The 15,293-nt window shown below is 44.0% G+C and overlaps 1 protein-coding gene across 1 annotated transcript in view; it reads right to left on the bottom strand.

The window, feature by feature from the left end:
• LOC311046010 (uncharacterized protein) overlaps positions 1 to 14,915 on the bottom strand; it is a gene marked incomplete at its 5' end in the record, with an annotated part of 17,678 nt that extends 2,763 nt beyond the window's left edge. The window contains 6 exons of the mRNA XM_084058081.1: positions 935 to 994; positions 1,113 to 1,179; positions 3,704 to 3,772; positions 3,862 to 3,932; positions 8,925 to 9,122; positions 14,900 to 14,915. Of these exons, the coding sequence (XP_083914207.1) occupies positions 935 to 994; positions 1,113 to 1,179; positions 3,704 to 3,772; positions 3,862 to 3,932; positions 8,925 to 9,122; positions 14,900 to 14,915 (481 nt within the window). The remainder of the gene's footprint in view (positions 1 to 934; positions 995 to 1,112; positions 1,180 to 3,703; positions 3,773 to 3,861; positions 3,933 to 8,924; positions 9,123 to 14,899) is intronic.
• Between the last annotated feature and the right edge of the window lie 378 nt (positions 14,916 to 15,293).

Consider the following 15,293-nt stretch of genomic DNA (forward strand, 5'->3'; position numbering starts at 1 on the left):
TACCGAATGGGTTCCCAGATTAACATTTCTCTTAATTGCATTAGTGCGAGTTCACGATGATCCATACACCTCATCCGCACTGCCAGCAATGTCTCGATGAATTGAATACACAAGACCTCAATGGAAACAAGCCCTGGGCTTATTGGGTTATCTTTCTAGCATTATTTTGTATAAATCTGTGCCATGTGCCTTTTTTGCAAACTGTTAATAAAGTATTCAATCCAAATACCGCTACGCCAGCGGTCCGGGCCGGGGGCTGACAATATTGATATTATTATGATTGATTATGATTATGATTATGATTATTATTATTATTATCATCATCATCATCACCATTGGTCATCATCTTCAGTTTAGAAGTGCTTTATTTATTAAGCACTTTTAAAAAATTAAGTTACAAAGTGCTTTACACACAAAATAAATATGATTATACAAGTTTAAGGGACAAGTTAAGGAAGTTCTCACTAACAGCAAACCAAATCGTTTGAGAGGACAATAAATACAGCATTGTCTCATCTGTTTAAGAAAGTAGGTAGCTGATATATTGCACTTTTACCTTAGCGCTAGCTATACTCTTAGTTGCTTGTTTTAGAAGAGAATGCATTTCCGGTGATTAGTAGTTTCCTTGCCTACCTATGTTGAATGCACTTATTGTACGTCGCTTTGGATAAAAGTGTCTGCTAAATGACTGTAATGTAATGTCATAAAACATTCCACTAATCTAATATTCATGTTAAAATAGAGTCACTGCTGCACACAAGGCAAAGTATTCCAATTCAATACAATCTGCTGCACCGCTGGTGACGGTACAACCTAGGCAGGGGAAATAGAAATTGGGATGGGGCAAGTCATTTGGAGAATTTCTTGCCCAGTAGGGCAAGTAGGAAAAACCTTAATGCCGGACGCTGTAGGTGTAGTGTGCACCATGACATACCATAGTCTTGTGCTTTGTTAATTCCCTTATTTAGTCTCTTCTGGTGTTGCATGCACACACCTAAAAGATAAAGGGAAAATGGTTGAATTTTCTTAATCAATCTATTCACCTTGCTCTCATGACATTTTAAGCCATTTGTTAATGTTTGAGTTAAAATGTATTAAGAATGCTGGCGTACCTGTTCGAGTGTGGTCATACACCATCCCAGTGTCTGGATTAATGAACTGTTCCAACAACTTCACATTCTGTGGGATGAGCAATATGATTTAGGTTAAAAGACAAAAATGTGAACGGGAAGGGAAACCATAGTGTACACAGACTCATTGCACTGCATGTTCCTCTTGTTCATACTAGGATGAAGCACTATGAACTTGTAACCCAGGTTTCAAAAAGGTTTTGAAACTCACTCAATCAATCAGTCACACCAGTGTTTGCAATTGCAATCACAGCCACACCCTACTATAAAGCAGAGTCAGTCTGCAGTAGCAGAGTGAGGTGCACATCACTCTGGGGCTGCTGCAGGTCTGTACTCTTTTCCAAACAATACTCACATTTCCAACTTGTTACATTTGATCAAATTACTAAATACACTTATTGTGGCTTTTAGACTTCCACCCAAATTTGCTGGCACAACCTGCTGGCTGTGACTACATGAATTGAAACTGATTGAATTGGTGAGTAAAATGTTTGTTTCCCATTTGAACCAAGTTGGTTCAAATGTTTGTTTTGTTTTATTTGAAATGTTTGTTCTAATTTGATTGTTTTTGGTTGGAATGTAATTATTTTGGAAGTTATGAAATAGATAAAGATATAGATAAGCTGTTTTTTAGTTGATCGATGATCTTGTAGATCTGCTGTTTTGTTTATTTGAAATTAATTTGGCCTTTTCTATGACTCCAGGCCAGGTTTATTTATCTTGATTGAAAGGATCATGATGGCGAGCCAACTAACCCGAACCCAACCATAAATGAAGTTTTTCCTACCTGGAGTAGGCCAAAGAGCAGCAGCCTTTGATTATCCCCTCAAGTAACAATTCCCACTACACTGCCACTTCCCTCTGACTTGACCATAGACAATACCTTGACCATTGAAAGACTCTGTTGGACTTACCTTGATACCTTGCTGAAAGTTACTGAACTGTTGTATGTTTTGCTTTATTTTCCTTTTTGATGAATACAGTTTATTTTGCTTCAATCATGTCTCTTGTCTATTTAATTTAATGTTGCATATCAATATAATTTATTCCTTCACTCTTCACCTACTTCTGTCTGCAGTAAACTGGTCTATAACATTTATGCTTTGCCCACACTAAGCATATGCTACACTGTTTTGGTGTACATTTTACAGTTAAAGCAGTACTATTTAACTTTCCTATTCTACCCCTGATTTAACCCGGTTTCCTATTCTACCTCCTGCTCAAGTGCTGACATGTTTTACCATTGAGCTAAGAGCCGACCTGTTTGCTCGGGATATAAATTGAATCTTGACCATCAGGTCAAAATTCGTGTCAGATCCTGTGTCTCGGTGAGACAGGACCTTTGACACAATCTAAATGTCTCAATAGAAGAGAAGGGAGACTAAATACAACCACCCCAATTGTATAAGTTATATCATATTAACATACCCTAGGCTTTAACCACTTAAAGGGCAAGACTACTTTCAGGTAGAGGTTTGGGTTGTTTAGTTACCTTGACATGATCTAACTCCAAATCTGGTCAACAAATCAAAAATAATTGCTCCATTGATTAGAAATTTCAAATTGATAATTAAAAATGTGCTCCTCGTTGACTTACATTGTACAGTGAAACAGCTCCCAAAGTCACTCTTTTAGCATGTAAATAAATGTAATTGTCAAGATTTGGAGTTACATCATGGCAAGGTAAATACAGAAGTGGTCTTGGCCTTTAAAGGGCTAGACCACTTTGATAGAGGTTTGGGTTGTGGTGGGCAAGGAAAAAAAGAAAAGAAAGAAAAGCTCCATTGACTAGAAATGTCTAAATCAAAATATGCTCCCCATTGACATCATTGTACAGTTAAGAGGCTCAGGAGGAGGTCTTTTAGCCCATAGACGAACGCAAACAAAGTGGACATCTGATATAACATCACCAAAACCCAGACCTTTTTTTTATCTTCTATACAAATGTCAAATTCCTGTTGATTTTACGATTGGAAGATCCGGATCCGAGGGATCCAGTTCGGGTTTTCTTCCTAATAAAAGTAGAACGTGCAGGTAGCTGATATTTTTATTAAAAAGAGAATAATAGTACTGGTTTTGGTGATGTTCTACACTGTCAGAACCAGCTTTGTTTGCGTTCGTTTACAGGCTAAATTAGCTCCTCCTGAGGCTCTTCACTGTACAATGGATGCCAATGAGGAGCATATTTTGAATTATCAATTTCTAATCAATGGAGCAATTATTTTTGATTTCTTGTCCACGTTTGGAGTCACATCATGGCAAGGTAACTACACAACCCAAACCTCTAGCAAAGTGGTCTTTTTCAAAAATAGCTCAAATACAAATGTGACAGTAGTTGTTTTTTTGTTTGTTTTTTGGCTTTTAGCAAAGGCCGTCGGGATAGGGACTCGAACCCGCGACGCGCTGTCAGGTTACTGTGTTTGGAGCCTAGGTGCTTGGACCGCTAGCGCCAGCGGTCCAGGCCATGTTTTAGAAACTTAAAAAAAAACTTTAAAAAAATATGGACACCAGAGTTAATGTGGCTAAAAACAATGACAGTAACAAGGATTGCAATAATTCTGATATTAACAGACCTGAGCGTGGATGATGATGCTTGGATCCATGCAAAGTGGACACGGATTCTCACAGATTTTGCCTCCCATCTAAACAATATGACAGGAGAATTGATTACTCCGTGTCATGTTCCGCTAATATAAAACACATATGTTGAATCGAAACAATTTATTCTTACAATGCAATCGTTGCCCGTCGTCTGTGGAGGGGTGCCTCCTTTGTGGTTTCTTCCATAGCGCTCAATATATTCTACATAAGAGAAATGGAAATCATTAGTAAGGCAAAAACATTCAATTGATTTAAGAGACAGGTCCCTATCTTGTGCGCCACCTTATGCCTAAACTTATTAGCCATATTTTACTATTTTGAAATACATTTTTAAATAGTTCAACTAGCTGATCTACATCGACTTGTTATAAGCTTTTAGATCAGCTATTTTAACTATTTTAACTCTTTAAGTGCCAGTACATACAGTAATAAACTCACCCACTGCCAGCGATTTTTGTGTTTTATAACCTTTTCAAGTAGTCACAGAATATTTATCTCCAGTATGATCGATCCCCTAATGGTTGCTAATAACTGAGGGTTCAGCCTCTTCCGGCTCTGAGGCAGCTGTATTTCAGGCACCATTTTAGAGAAGGCAAGCATCCACGTGCGTCACAGAAGGGGACGTTCGGTAGGCCAATCAGAGGCAGGTGGGGGCGGGTCTATTTGTAAGAGGCAGCCGCGCAGCAAAAGTCAGTTAGACGCGCTGTGATTGGCCAGTAGTCACTTTGAGTCAATATGGCGGCCGCCAGAGCCTTGCATTGCGATACAGGTTGCTCCAATGAACTGCAGAGGCCAATGAGGTATCTAGGTTTCTATATCTATGGTGTCTACCGTATTGACAGGAAGAGAGCGCTGAGGAGAAACGGTGAATTCAGCTGGGGCAGTGAAGGCGGGGGGGGGCAAGAAAGCCACCGTGGCCGCGGTTCGAGGGGCTCACGGCCAAAGAGAGGGGCAACGAGGGCCACGGCCGTCGTGGCCGCCATGAAATTCCTGGCCAATATTGTTGATTCTTACCTTTTTCTGCACAGCGTAGCCATAAAGTAAAGGTCGTTCCCCCTGCTCTAGGATGAAAATCTAAGCGACGGGTTGAAACAATCGTTTAAATTGCTTTTTTAGCCTGTGCCATGTTTTCTCAATGCAATGATTGGCCACAGGCTGGCTAAGAAAGCGCTTTAAACGCTTGTTTTAACCCGTCGGTTACATTGTCTTGACCGTAATAATTTAAAATATCTGAGAGCAGGAGGGAATACCTTTACTTTTGGGATACGACGTGCGGAAAAAAGGTAAGAATCAACAATATTGGCCAATATTGTCCGGTTTCGCAAGCTGCCAGCACCCTACGCTGTGGGACCTCATTTCTGTATAGCTATATATTGCTATATAGTGGAGGAAGGGGTTCCTAACCCACTAATGGGGCTAATCCAACTAGGGTCATTGAAAAAGTTTGAGAACCAGTGGACTATATGATGTTCTGTCCGTCTGTCCGTCTGTCCTTGGGAACGTGTGTCAGTGTTGCCAGATTTTGCAAGAGAAACAAGCGGGTCAGGTCTACAAAAACGGGCCCAAGAGACTAGGCCGCATATTTTGTATGGGGTCCCTGGCACAACATATTTTCAGATGGGGGTCTGGGGACAAATACACTCCAATATTGATATTCCTCCTCGTGGCAGAGCGGAGGCACCGAGGTAGATTAACAGATTAATCCCTGTGTATGGGGGTGTGCCACTTCTGGGGGTGTCGCCCTTGGGACTGCCCATAATCCGTGCGTGGCCCACCTTTCATTCTCGTGTCCATCTCGAGGCGTCCCAGATCACCGTAAGACGATTGGAGTGATCCAATCACTCCAGTCACTGCGGGCAGCACTCACTTCACCCTCACCATAAGTGGGGAAGTAGGCTGACAAAAAACAAAGGCCGGTTCACATGTCCAGAAGACTCCGAAGAAGGCACCTTTGGCAAAAAAACGGGGTTAGGACGGAGGGTGACACTCAGTCCGTCAGGCCCCATGCGCAAGCACTCCTCACTCACAGAGAGTGCCTCGACTCTCACCGACTCTCTTCGTAGAGGTAATGGCCAACAAGAACGCCACCATCCACGAAAGGTGCCGAAGGGAAATGGAGGCCAGGGGCTCAAAAGGTGGCTGACCCAGCGCCGACAGCACCACGCCAAGGTCCCAAGTGGGGCCCCGAGGAGCCCGCACCGGAGTAAAGCACCGAGCGCCCCTCATGTAGCAGGGCAACAAAGGGTGCTTACCCATCGGCTCTTCCAGCCCGTCAACATGACCCGCAGAGATGGCGGCAAGGTACACCTTCAGCGTAGACACCACCCGTCCCGCATCCAACAGTGACTGCAAGAACTGCAGCACTGTTTGGACACCACATGTCTCCAGGACGGCATCAGGACTTAAGCACCACGCACTAAACAAGCGCCATCTAGTTTGATAAGCTGCGGTAGTCGCAGGGGCCCTGCGTATGCACGACACCATCCAGGAGCCCCAGATCGGACAACCTACGCCTCTCAGGGGCCAGGCCCACAACTGAAGGCGGCGTAAGTCTGGAAACAGAACGGATCACAGCGGCAGCCGCCACTGTGACCCTGAGATGACAGACCGCTACCACCTTGCGTGGGGGCGTCTCGGCCAGCACGGGGCTATTAAGAGCCACCGACGGCACCACACCTCCACCCTGTCCAACCACAAGTGGACCAGGGAAGACGGGGAAAGAACCGACAGCACTGCTGTTGAGAACCAACTGGGGCAGCGAGCCATCACTATGTGTGCTAGCACACAGCCGCCTGGGTCCCCGAGGAACAGACCCCGCACGTGGAGGCAGGAACTGCTGGAAAGTCTCCATGAACTCACCCAGTTCCTTGGCCTGCTGCAGCATGGCTGCCATCCCCGGCCCAAAGGTAATACCCGGCGTAAGGGGCAGCTTCATGAGCGGCTTTTGGAGGTGTGACGGCAGCGCAGACTGGGACAACCAAAGTCACGGCCAGGCCATCAGCCTTAGCCAGCTCCGCCAACAGCAGACCGAGCAATCGGGACACCTCCCTAACCTCCTCATGGGAGTCTTGGTCCCCACCCAAGAGGGAAGAGAGACAACTGGCCAGGAAGGAGTTAAGCAGCATGGCCGCGTTCATAAGGCGGCCCATGGAGGAGAGGACTGCATAAGTGGAGCCCAACAGCTGGTCACTGACCTTCTCCGGGCCAGACTTCAGCTGTGGTGTTCTGCCGACAATGTCCCCCGCATCAAGGACCAAGGGGTTGCCATTAACGGGATCGATAGGAGGATTAGCCGCCGAGGCCTAAGACTTCTCGGTGGGCCATAAGCCCCCACGGCCTGACCATCGGGGCCGGCCGGTAACGCCCCCGCAATTTGGCCCAGCAGGCAAGGAACGCCGCAGCGAACCCAGGGCAGACGGGGACAAGCAGCTCATTAGCGGCCTGTCTCCCGACTCGAGGTTAAGAGTCGTCGCCACCTTTTCCAAGAGGGCACGTATCTCAAAAGGCATGTCAGCTGCCACCAACGGGCCCTCAGACCCAACACTATCCGCACGGGAGTGGGTAAAGGACTGGAACACCGAAGCGCTGTCACCAAATTCCAGGTCCTTCGGGGCATGAATGGAGAAGGCATCACCCTCCCCTTCATCGCTCAACGTCCTCCACCACCTGGTTCCGTTTGGGGGGGGGGGAGGGCACCCAGAGCAACCTCGGGTGGATCCTGCCACAGGTCAGAAACATGCTGGCGGTCGAGGGGCGAAGGTTGTTGTCACGAGACCTCCGTGAGACCATGGCCTGCATTAGCTGAAACCGAGACAAGCGCAGACGCTCCGGCAAAATGTCACAATGTATGCAGTCCCAAGGGGACTCAAAAGCCATTCGGGCATGTTCCAACCCAAGGCAACGAATGCATGAATCATGCGTATCCGCCTTGGCTAGGCGGGCACCGCAATCCTGGCTCCTGGCAGGAAAACACCATTGTCATACAACACACTGCTAGCAATGTACCACAACGCCAGCTAAGCGTGAACAAAAACTAAACCAAAAAAACAACAGTGTAAACCACCTGTGTATATTTCCCTAGACCGCTATATATGGTATCACCTGACAGCACGTCTAGCTCGTGGCAAAAGACGGGGAGGAACAAATTAGCAACACAACAAACAAGCTAGTAAAGTGTGGGGAAAAAAGTGTATATTTTCCAAAATCTACTATACAAACAGTATCACTCGACCACACGTTCAGCCCGTGGCAATAGAGCGGGAGGAAATTGTGTGTCTCACAGCCAAATGCACGCCACCGCTAGGTCAAGAGGACTCGGACCTCTCTTGAACACACAAGGCGAAGGCTAACAGTGCACATTATCAACGGGTCGAGAAGACTCAGACCCGTTCAGGTGAAAAAAACGCACACAGCCAACACACACACACACACACACACACACACACACACACACACACACACACACACACACACACACACACACACACACACACACACACACACACACACACACACACTCTACTGGTCAAATTCACTCGCCAAGATTGGAGGGAACTCACAACCAAATCCGCGAGGTTGTCATTTCATAACAAGAGGCACCGCCGCATTGAGGAGAAAAAACACACGCTATTGTGTTGTGTTTGTTATTCACGTGCGTTCTCACTCGGGAGAAGCCGCTAGCCACTCGTTGTTATTTCATAACAAGCAGCACCGTCGCGTCGAGGAGAAAAAAACGTGTTTGTTACTCAGCACTGTGATTGGCTAGCGAGACACATGATGAAATGAATAACCTATAAATAGGACTATGCACTTAAAAAAAACACTTTGTTTTTGAAGTGAGCTTCCGTCACTGTGATGACCACACCGCCCACTTCTGGGTGAGATTTTTGGGGCGGTGTAGCCGCCCCCTATAAGTGAGTTTTGGACACCGACCAAAAAAATTGTGTACCCCCTAACCCTTCCATTGTTAATGCAAATCGATACTTTTTTCATATCAGCCAATCACATTACAGCTTGTGTCATCACCACTAACTGTAATGTGATTGGCTGACTTTGCAAATTCAGGACTGTGATTGGCTAGCGAAACACATGACACACGTGCAGCCCTATGAATAGCAGTATGGACTTTAAAGTGAGTCATGTTGTGATGACCACACACCGCCCACTTCACACTGGGTGTGATTTTTTTTTTACCTGAGGGAGTGTCACAGCTGGTCTTCCTATGTGGTAATGTCAATGTTGGAACATCGGCCTCCTCTTCCTGTTCCTCTTTAATCTGTAGAGGTTGTGGTTCCTCCTGGACCACACTGGGGCTCCTCTCCTCATGTTGTGGAGGTTGTGGTTCCTCCTGGACCAGACTGGGGCTCCTCTCCTCATGTCCAGATGAAATCTCTTTACACACATACACAGAATGAGAGAAGAGGTAGCATCAGCACAGCAACTCAAAGTGTTTTTTTCTCATTGGATGAGATTTTTATTCCTATGTATTGTATTGTTTTGTTTTGTCAGTGCTTTTGTGGCTGGGGTGGGAATATGGACATGAGCAGGGTGGCTACGAAGACATAGTAAGAAGGAAAATAAATATGCTCCAAAGAGGCAAATGTGTAGTGAGCAATGAGATGTAGAAGAAACAATGACTAAATAAACCAAGCACGTTGTGGGCAGTGTTGAACTAAAATTTGACATGTTCTTGTTGTGTTGTATAACGGAACAATGGTGACAACCAAAGTCAGGGGACACTCATAACCGACACACACGGGCTCGCCAAATGACAACGAGGAGGCCACTGCAGCCAGGTGTTGGCAATTAGGGTTTAACTAATGCAGAGTGATTAAGTAATACAGAACATTTGTGGATATGGAGGCTAAAATAAGTATAAGTAACAAATACAGACACAGAAATCAACCTAGCAATCAAAAAAAGCGTCAAGTCCACAGAGATAGATTGGCACCTCAAACGATGGCACAAAATTACCCTAAGCTGAATATAGCAACAAGAATGACGGTGTAACACAAGTACAACTTACAATCAGTGTTGGGAAGTAACTAAAGTAATATGTAACTTAAAGTAATATTATTACCTATTCCCAGTAACTAGTAACGTAACTAATTACTTTCACGTTTTGAGTAATAACATTACCTTTACTTTTTTTTCAAAAAGTAATTTATTACTTTTTTTCACGAGCCTCGGTGGTACTCTGGGTTTGAGTGTGTTTATTTGATCCTGTGTTGTTTTTGGTCCATTGATATAATGGTAGACTGGTTGGGATCGAGTTGCTATGCAGGCTGCTTGCTGATCCAGTCTAGAGTGGATACGGAAACGTTGCGCACTTGTCTGTGTGAATTATCAGCTGCGGAAGGGCGGGCCGCCCTTAAACCGGATCAAACAGTGTTGCCATGTCTGCTTATTATAAGCGACTTGTTAACCGATGAAGACACGCCGTAAGCTTGTAGGTCGGCTATTTTTTCTCTCTCTCTCTCTCTCTCTCTCTCTCTCTCTCTCTCTCTCTCTCTCTCTCTCTCTCTCTCTCTCTCTCTCTCTCTCTCTCTCTCTCTCTCTCTCTCTCTCTCTCTCTCTCTCTCTCTCTCTCTCTCTCTCTCTCTCTCTCTCTCTCTCTCTCTCTCTCTCTCTCTCTCTCTAGGTCACTGACTGTGGCATGTATATATATATATATATATATATACACACACACACACACACACACACACACACACACACACACACACACATATATATACTGAATGATGCACTAAATATCAGTCAGTCAGAATGATTTTTTAAAAGTTTACATTTCCTACACCCACGAACCACGATGATATGTGTTGCTATGGGAGCCTTTTTATTTTATTAGAATTAATTTTGTTTACAAAGAAATGAAGCACTTTATGAAGAGGTGTTGTTGTTTAACTGGTTGCTGTCCACCAGCATAACTGTAGGCCTAGTACAGCCTAGCTGTAGGCTGTTAGCATACTTTTTACTTTCTTTGAATTTTTCAGCAGCCATACAGAATGATTGATTTATTTTTACTTGCATTTGCTCCTACATTCTGTCAGAAACCCACGATGATATGTGTTGCTATGGGAGCCTTTTTATTTTTGTATTTTATTAGAATACATTTTGTTTACAAAGAAATATAGCAGTTTATGAAGAGGTTTTTATTTATGTTTGTTTAGTTTATGTTTGGAGCTTTAATAAACAACAGAAGTTGTTCAAAGATTGTGTCTCATGATGAGTCATTATCTGTTTGAGCCCAGGTGTTTGAATTTGAATATTTTATTAGGCAAAAGATACATTAAATACATTTAAAATACTTGTTTCCATTGAGGTCCTTAGTATTCAATTCATAGCCGTCAAATGGTTTTCATTTAGTTATGAATTCATACACAGTAAAAGTCTTAGTGTTAATATAATTCAAATGAGTGTAAATGAGGATTTTACAATGTAGGCTGCAGAAAAGAGAAAAAAAAACAACTGCTAATGTTTAAAATGCAAAGTCAGACTTTTGGGGAGAAAGGATGCAATTAGTGGGGGCGAGAAAAAAAAGTAACTAAAGTGATACGTAACTAAGTACTTTTGGCAGGGAGTAATAAGTAACTACATTACTTTTTAAACAAGTAATATGTAATAACACTCTAAGAGTGTACAAATGTGTCCATTTGGTTACATGTGTACACTCTCAGAGTTACACACCCGTAAGGGGCCATTTGGAAACCCCTTAAGGAACAATGAGGGTCCCTGGAACCACACTTTAGTCCCACTGGTGTAGCAGAGTGTTTCCAGTGAGTCAACATGCATAATATCAGCACCCTGACTGTTTGACCAGAATGGAACAGAACCTTCATTAGTATCATTGGTAACACCTGTGAATGTCTTCACAATATGGCTGCTGTGCATAGAGTCTATTCCAAACTGGCCCCTGTCAAAGTCTTAACCTAAACCTAAAAGTGACTTTACGAAAACACGGGGCATTTGTTCTGTGTCCTCTTTCCCCACTAGCAAAACCCATTGCAAATGCATTGGGTGCTTAAAGTGAAATATTTCATCATCAAGTGAATATTTAAAAATATTACAATTATTATTAAAAATACAAGCACACATGTCCACAGTAAGCTTTTGGAGGATATTAAAGAAATAGTGAGAACATCAATAAAAAAAAAACTAGACTAAATGTAAGGGAATGACGAGTGGAGAAGAGATACAATAGAACTAAAAGACAAGTCATTTTATGTGTGGTTGCGCTCGGGTGTTGTGCTCTGAAAATCAGCAGATCTACAAGCTCACAACGCACTATTTTCAGCATGCAACCAAGTGTACAATCAGCCATTACGGTGCCATCAAGGCATGCCAAAATACATTTTTGACCAGTTAATCAACTGTGTTGGCAATTTCTCAATAGGCTGTATATTGATTCTGATTATTTAAAACAGTTGCAAGCTAAACTCATGAGTCGTCTCTGCCTATCTCCGACCGCTCGCGCGCGCGCACACACACACACACACACACACACACACACACACACACACACACACACACACACACACACACACACACACACACACACACACACACACACACACACACACACACACACACACACACACACACACACACACACACAGATCATGTTCAACCCAGATTAGGCACAACAAAGGAAGTGAACTCGTTCTCATGATAAGCAACAAAAGGAGTAAAGGAGTGTAAAACCCCACTCACTTTCAAAACTGCCCTAAAGACACACCTTCAGGAGGCTGCAATTCCAAACTGGCCCCTGTCAAAGTCTTAACCTAACCCCCCTCCGCCCCAAACTTTTTTTTTCTTGTACATATTTCTTATTTTTCATACCAGTAACTTGTAAGCTGATTGTATGACGTTCTGTATACTGTAGTAGTGTATATCTGTCTGTCTCTTATATGTCATCATGATTTGAGTGCGTGGGGATCTAATTTTTAAACTAGAAAAGCACCTCGGAAAAAAAAACTCGGAGCACAGGTCTCCGCCAGGTCAGGTAGGTTAGTGTGGTCCAGCAATGTTCGGAATTCGCTAATCAGGCTGGAATGTGAAAAATCGGACGGATCCGTCTTGATCACTTGACCAAAGAGATCATATGTACCGATTTGCATGATGTTTGGACAACATTTGTAGGAGTAATATTGTTTTGCAAAATTCGGCCTCCTGGTGGCGCTATAGTAGGGCAATTTCAGTTTCAACGCAATCGGACGCTGCGTTCACGATTTGCGGCATTTTGTTCATAACGGGCCACTCCTGCAAACTTTAGATGTCAATCTTAGCCAATCGGGATGGAATATGAAAAATCTGAAAAACCTGTTTTGTTTAATGACTAGAGATACTGTGTACCCATTTACGTGACGTTTGGACAAAATCTGTAGGAGTACAGTCAAAAAATGGGTTTTGCAAAAAGAGGCCTCCTGGTGGAGCTAAAACAGGCCCATGTGAAAATTTGGGGCACAGGTTCTGAAATGGCATCCAGGGAGTGTGTGTGCACAGTTTCGCTGCGATCATGCTGATGCTGACATGCTGATGACATGCTGATACACTCTCTTGCCATGCCTTTCGGTCTGGCACAGACAATAATATGAACGCATAGTATCCCCTATCACAGTGGTTCTCAAACCTTTTCATTTCAAGGACCCTTATTTGAACATTTTCTACCTCTGGGACAGCAATTTATACTTTAAAATCCTAACTCTAAATACATATCACAGACACAGTAATTTGGTTAGAATCAGCATATCAGCAAGCAAATTGTCTAAAACAGTCAATAACTCATTTGATTTCTCACCATTTCCTCTTCTGCAGCATTTGGACTATAATCCACTGAGCAGTTTTGTATACAGCATCAAAATCATTTTAGTGACTTTAAACCCTTCATCACCTGGTTGAAAATAACCGATCTACAAGCTTGTAAGCAAATCTGAACACACAGTATCCCCTGTCACAGTGGTTCTCAAACCTTTTAATTTCAAGGACCCCCAGTTTGATACGCATTAGACCACGGACGCCCATTGACAACATTTTCTATCTCTGGGACCGCAATCTATACTATACAATACTAATTCTGAGAGGGTGAGGGTGAGGGTCCACAAAACTTTATGACCACAAAACATTAAACTGTTAAATAACTGTACAAACACGGAGCTAGTGTAGAGCTATGTGTGTGCAAAGTTTCGCAGCGGCCGGGCCAAGTGCGGGAGATTAGCTGTTCACAGACACACACATGGACGGACACACGGACAGACGAACGGACGGACGGACGGACAGACAGGGTGCAAAACATACTCTCGCCATGCCTTTCGGCCTGGCGGAGACAACAAGCTTAGTGCTTCATGAGTTATCCAGTTTAGTAGAGCTTGTATTGTGAATACTGTAGGCTCTATGCACAGCAGCCATATTGGGAATGAATTGGGCCCCTTCCTTACTTCCTTCACAGGTGTTACCAATAATACTAATTAAGGCTCTGTTCCATTTAGTGTGGCATAGTGGTTGTCTTATTTACAAGCACCCCCATAACTCTGAGAGTGTACAAATGGAACCAAATGGACCCGTAAGGGGCCATTTGGGAACCAAATTGGAGTGTTTCTGGTGAGCCAACATGCACAATATCAGCACTCTGACCAGAATGGAACAGAGCCTTCATTAGTATCATTGGTAACACCTGTGAAGGAAGTAAGAAGAGGCCCAATTTCTTTCCAATATGGCTGCTGTGCATAGAGCCTATTGTACTTACGTACTGTTTCTCATGTCTAACTAAATAAAGTACATCAAACAATCCCACACACACACACACACACACACGCACACACGCACGCACGCACGCACGCAATGTAACCATGTTGTGTACCAACCTGCTGCTGTGTTAGGATGGACGTCCAGCAGTTTGTTGTGTCTCTCCAGCAGAGTTTCTAGTGTCTCTATCTCTCTCTGGAAGAGGTTGCACATGAACTCTGCAGCCGCACTGAGGCGCTCCAACACAAACACTCTGACATTAAGCGTCACACAACAAACATCAACACCACGCTGTTTCTCCAAAACACACAATATCTCCTCTCCCACCGACGTCAGGTGTTCATTTATCGACAGCCGTACAGACTCCATTTGACACATTTTATCTCCTTTATGAGACGTTTCACCGCCTTTATGATATATTTTACCTCCTTTATAAGACATTTCTCACCGCCACCTTTGTCCTAAAGCACCACTTTGACAACACTATCGTTGCTCACGGAACGGAGCTACCATGAAGAAAACAACACTCTTACTTCCGCGACCGGTTTAACAAGTTAGACGCATGCGCATTAAAGGACCCAGGGACTGTTGCCCATGCTGTTGCCTTAATGCCTTTCGCCACCTGGTGGAGGAGGTGTGTAACTGGTAACTGTCACTGAATAAATGATGATGAGAGAGAGAGAGAGATAGAGGGGGGGAGAGAGAGAGAGAGAGAGAGAGAGAGAGAGAGAGAGAGAGAGAGAGAGAGAGAGAGAGAGAGAAAATAGCCGAGAGAGAGAGAGGGGGGGGACTTTGATGATGGAGAGGGCCTTTTCCACA

This window comes from Gymnoscopelus microlampas, assembly GCF_963454915.1.
Source record: "Gymnoscopelus microlampas genome assembly, chromosome: 5".
Lineage (NCBI taxonomy): Eukaryota > Metazoa > Chordata > Actinopteri > Myctophiformes > Myctophidae > Gymnoscopelus > Gymnoscopelus microlampas.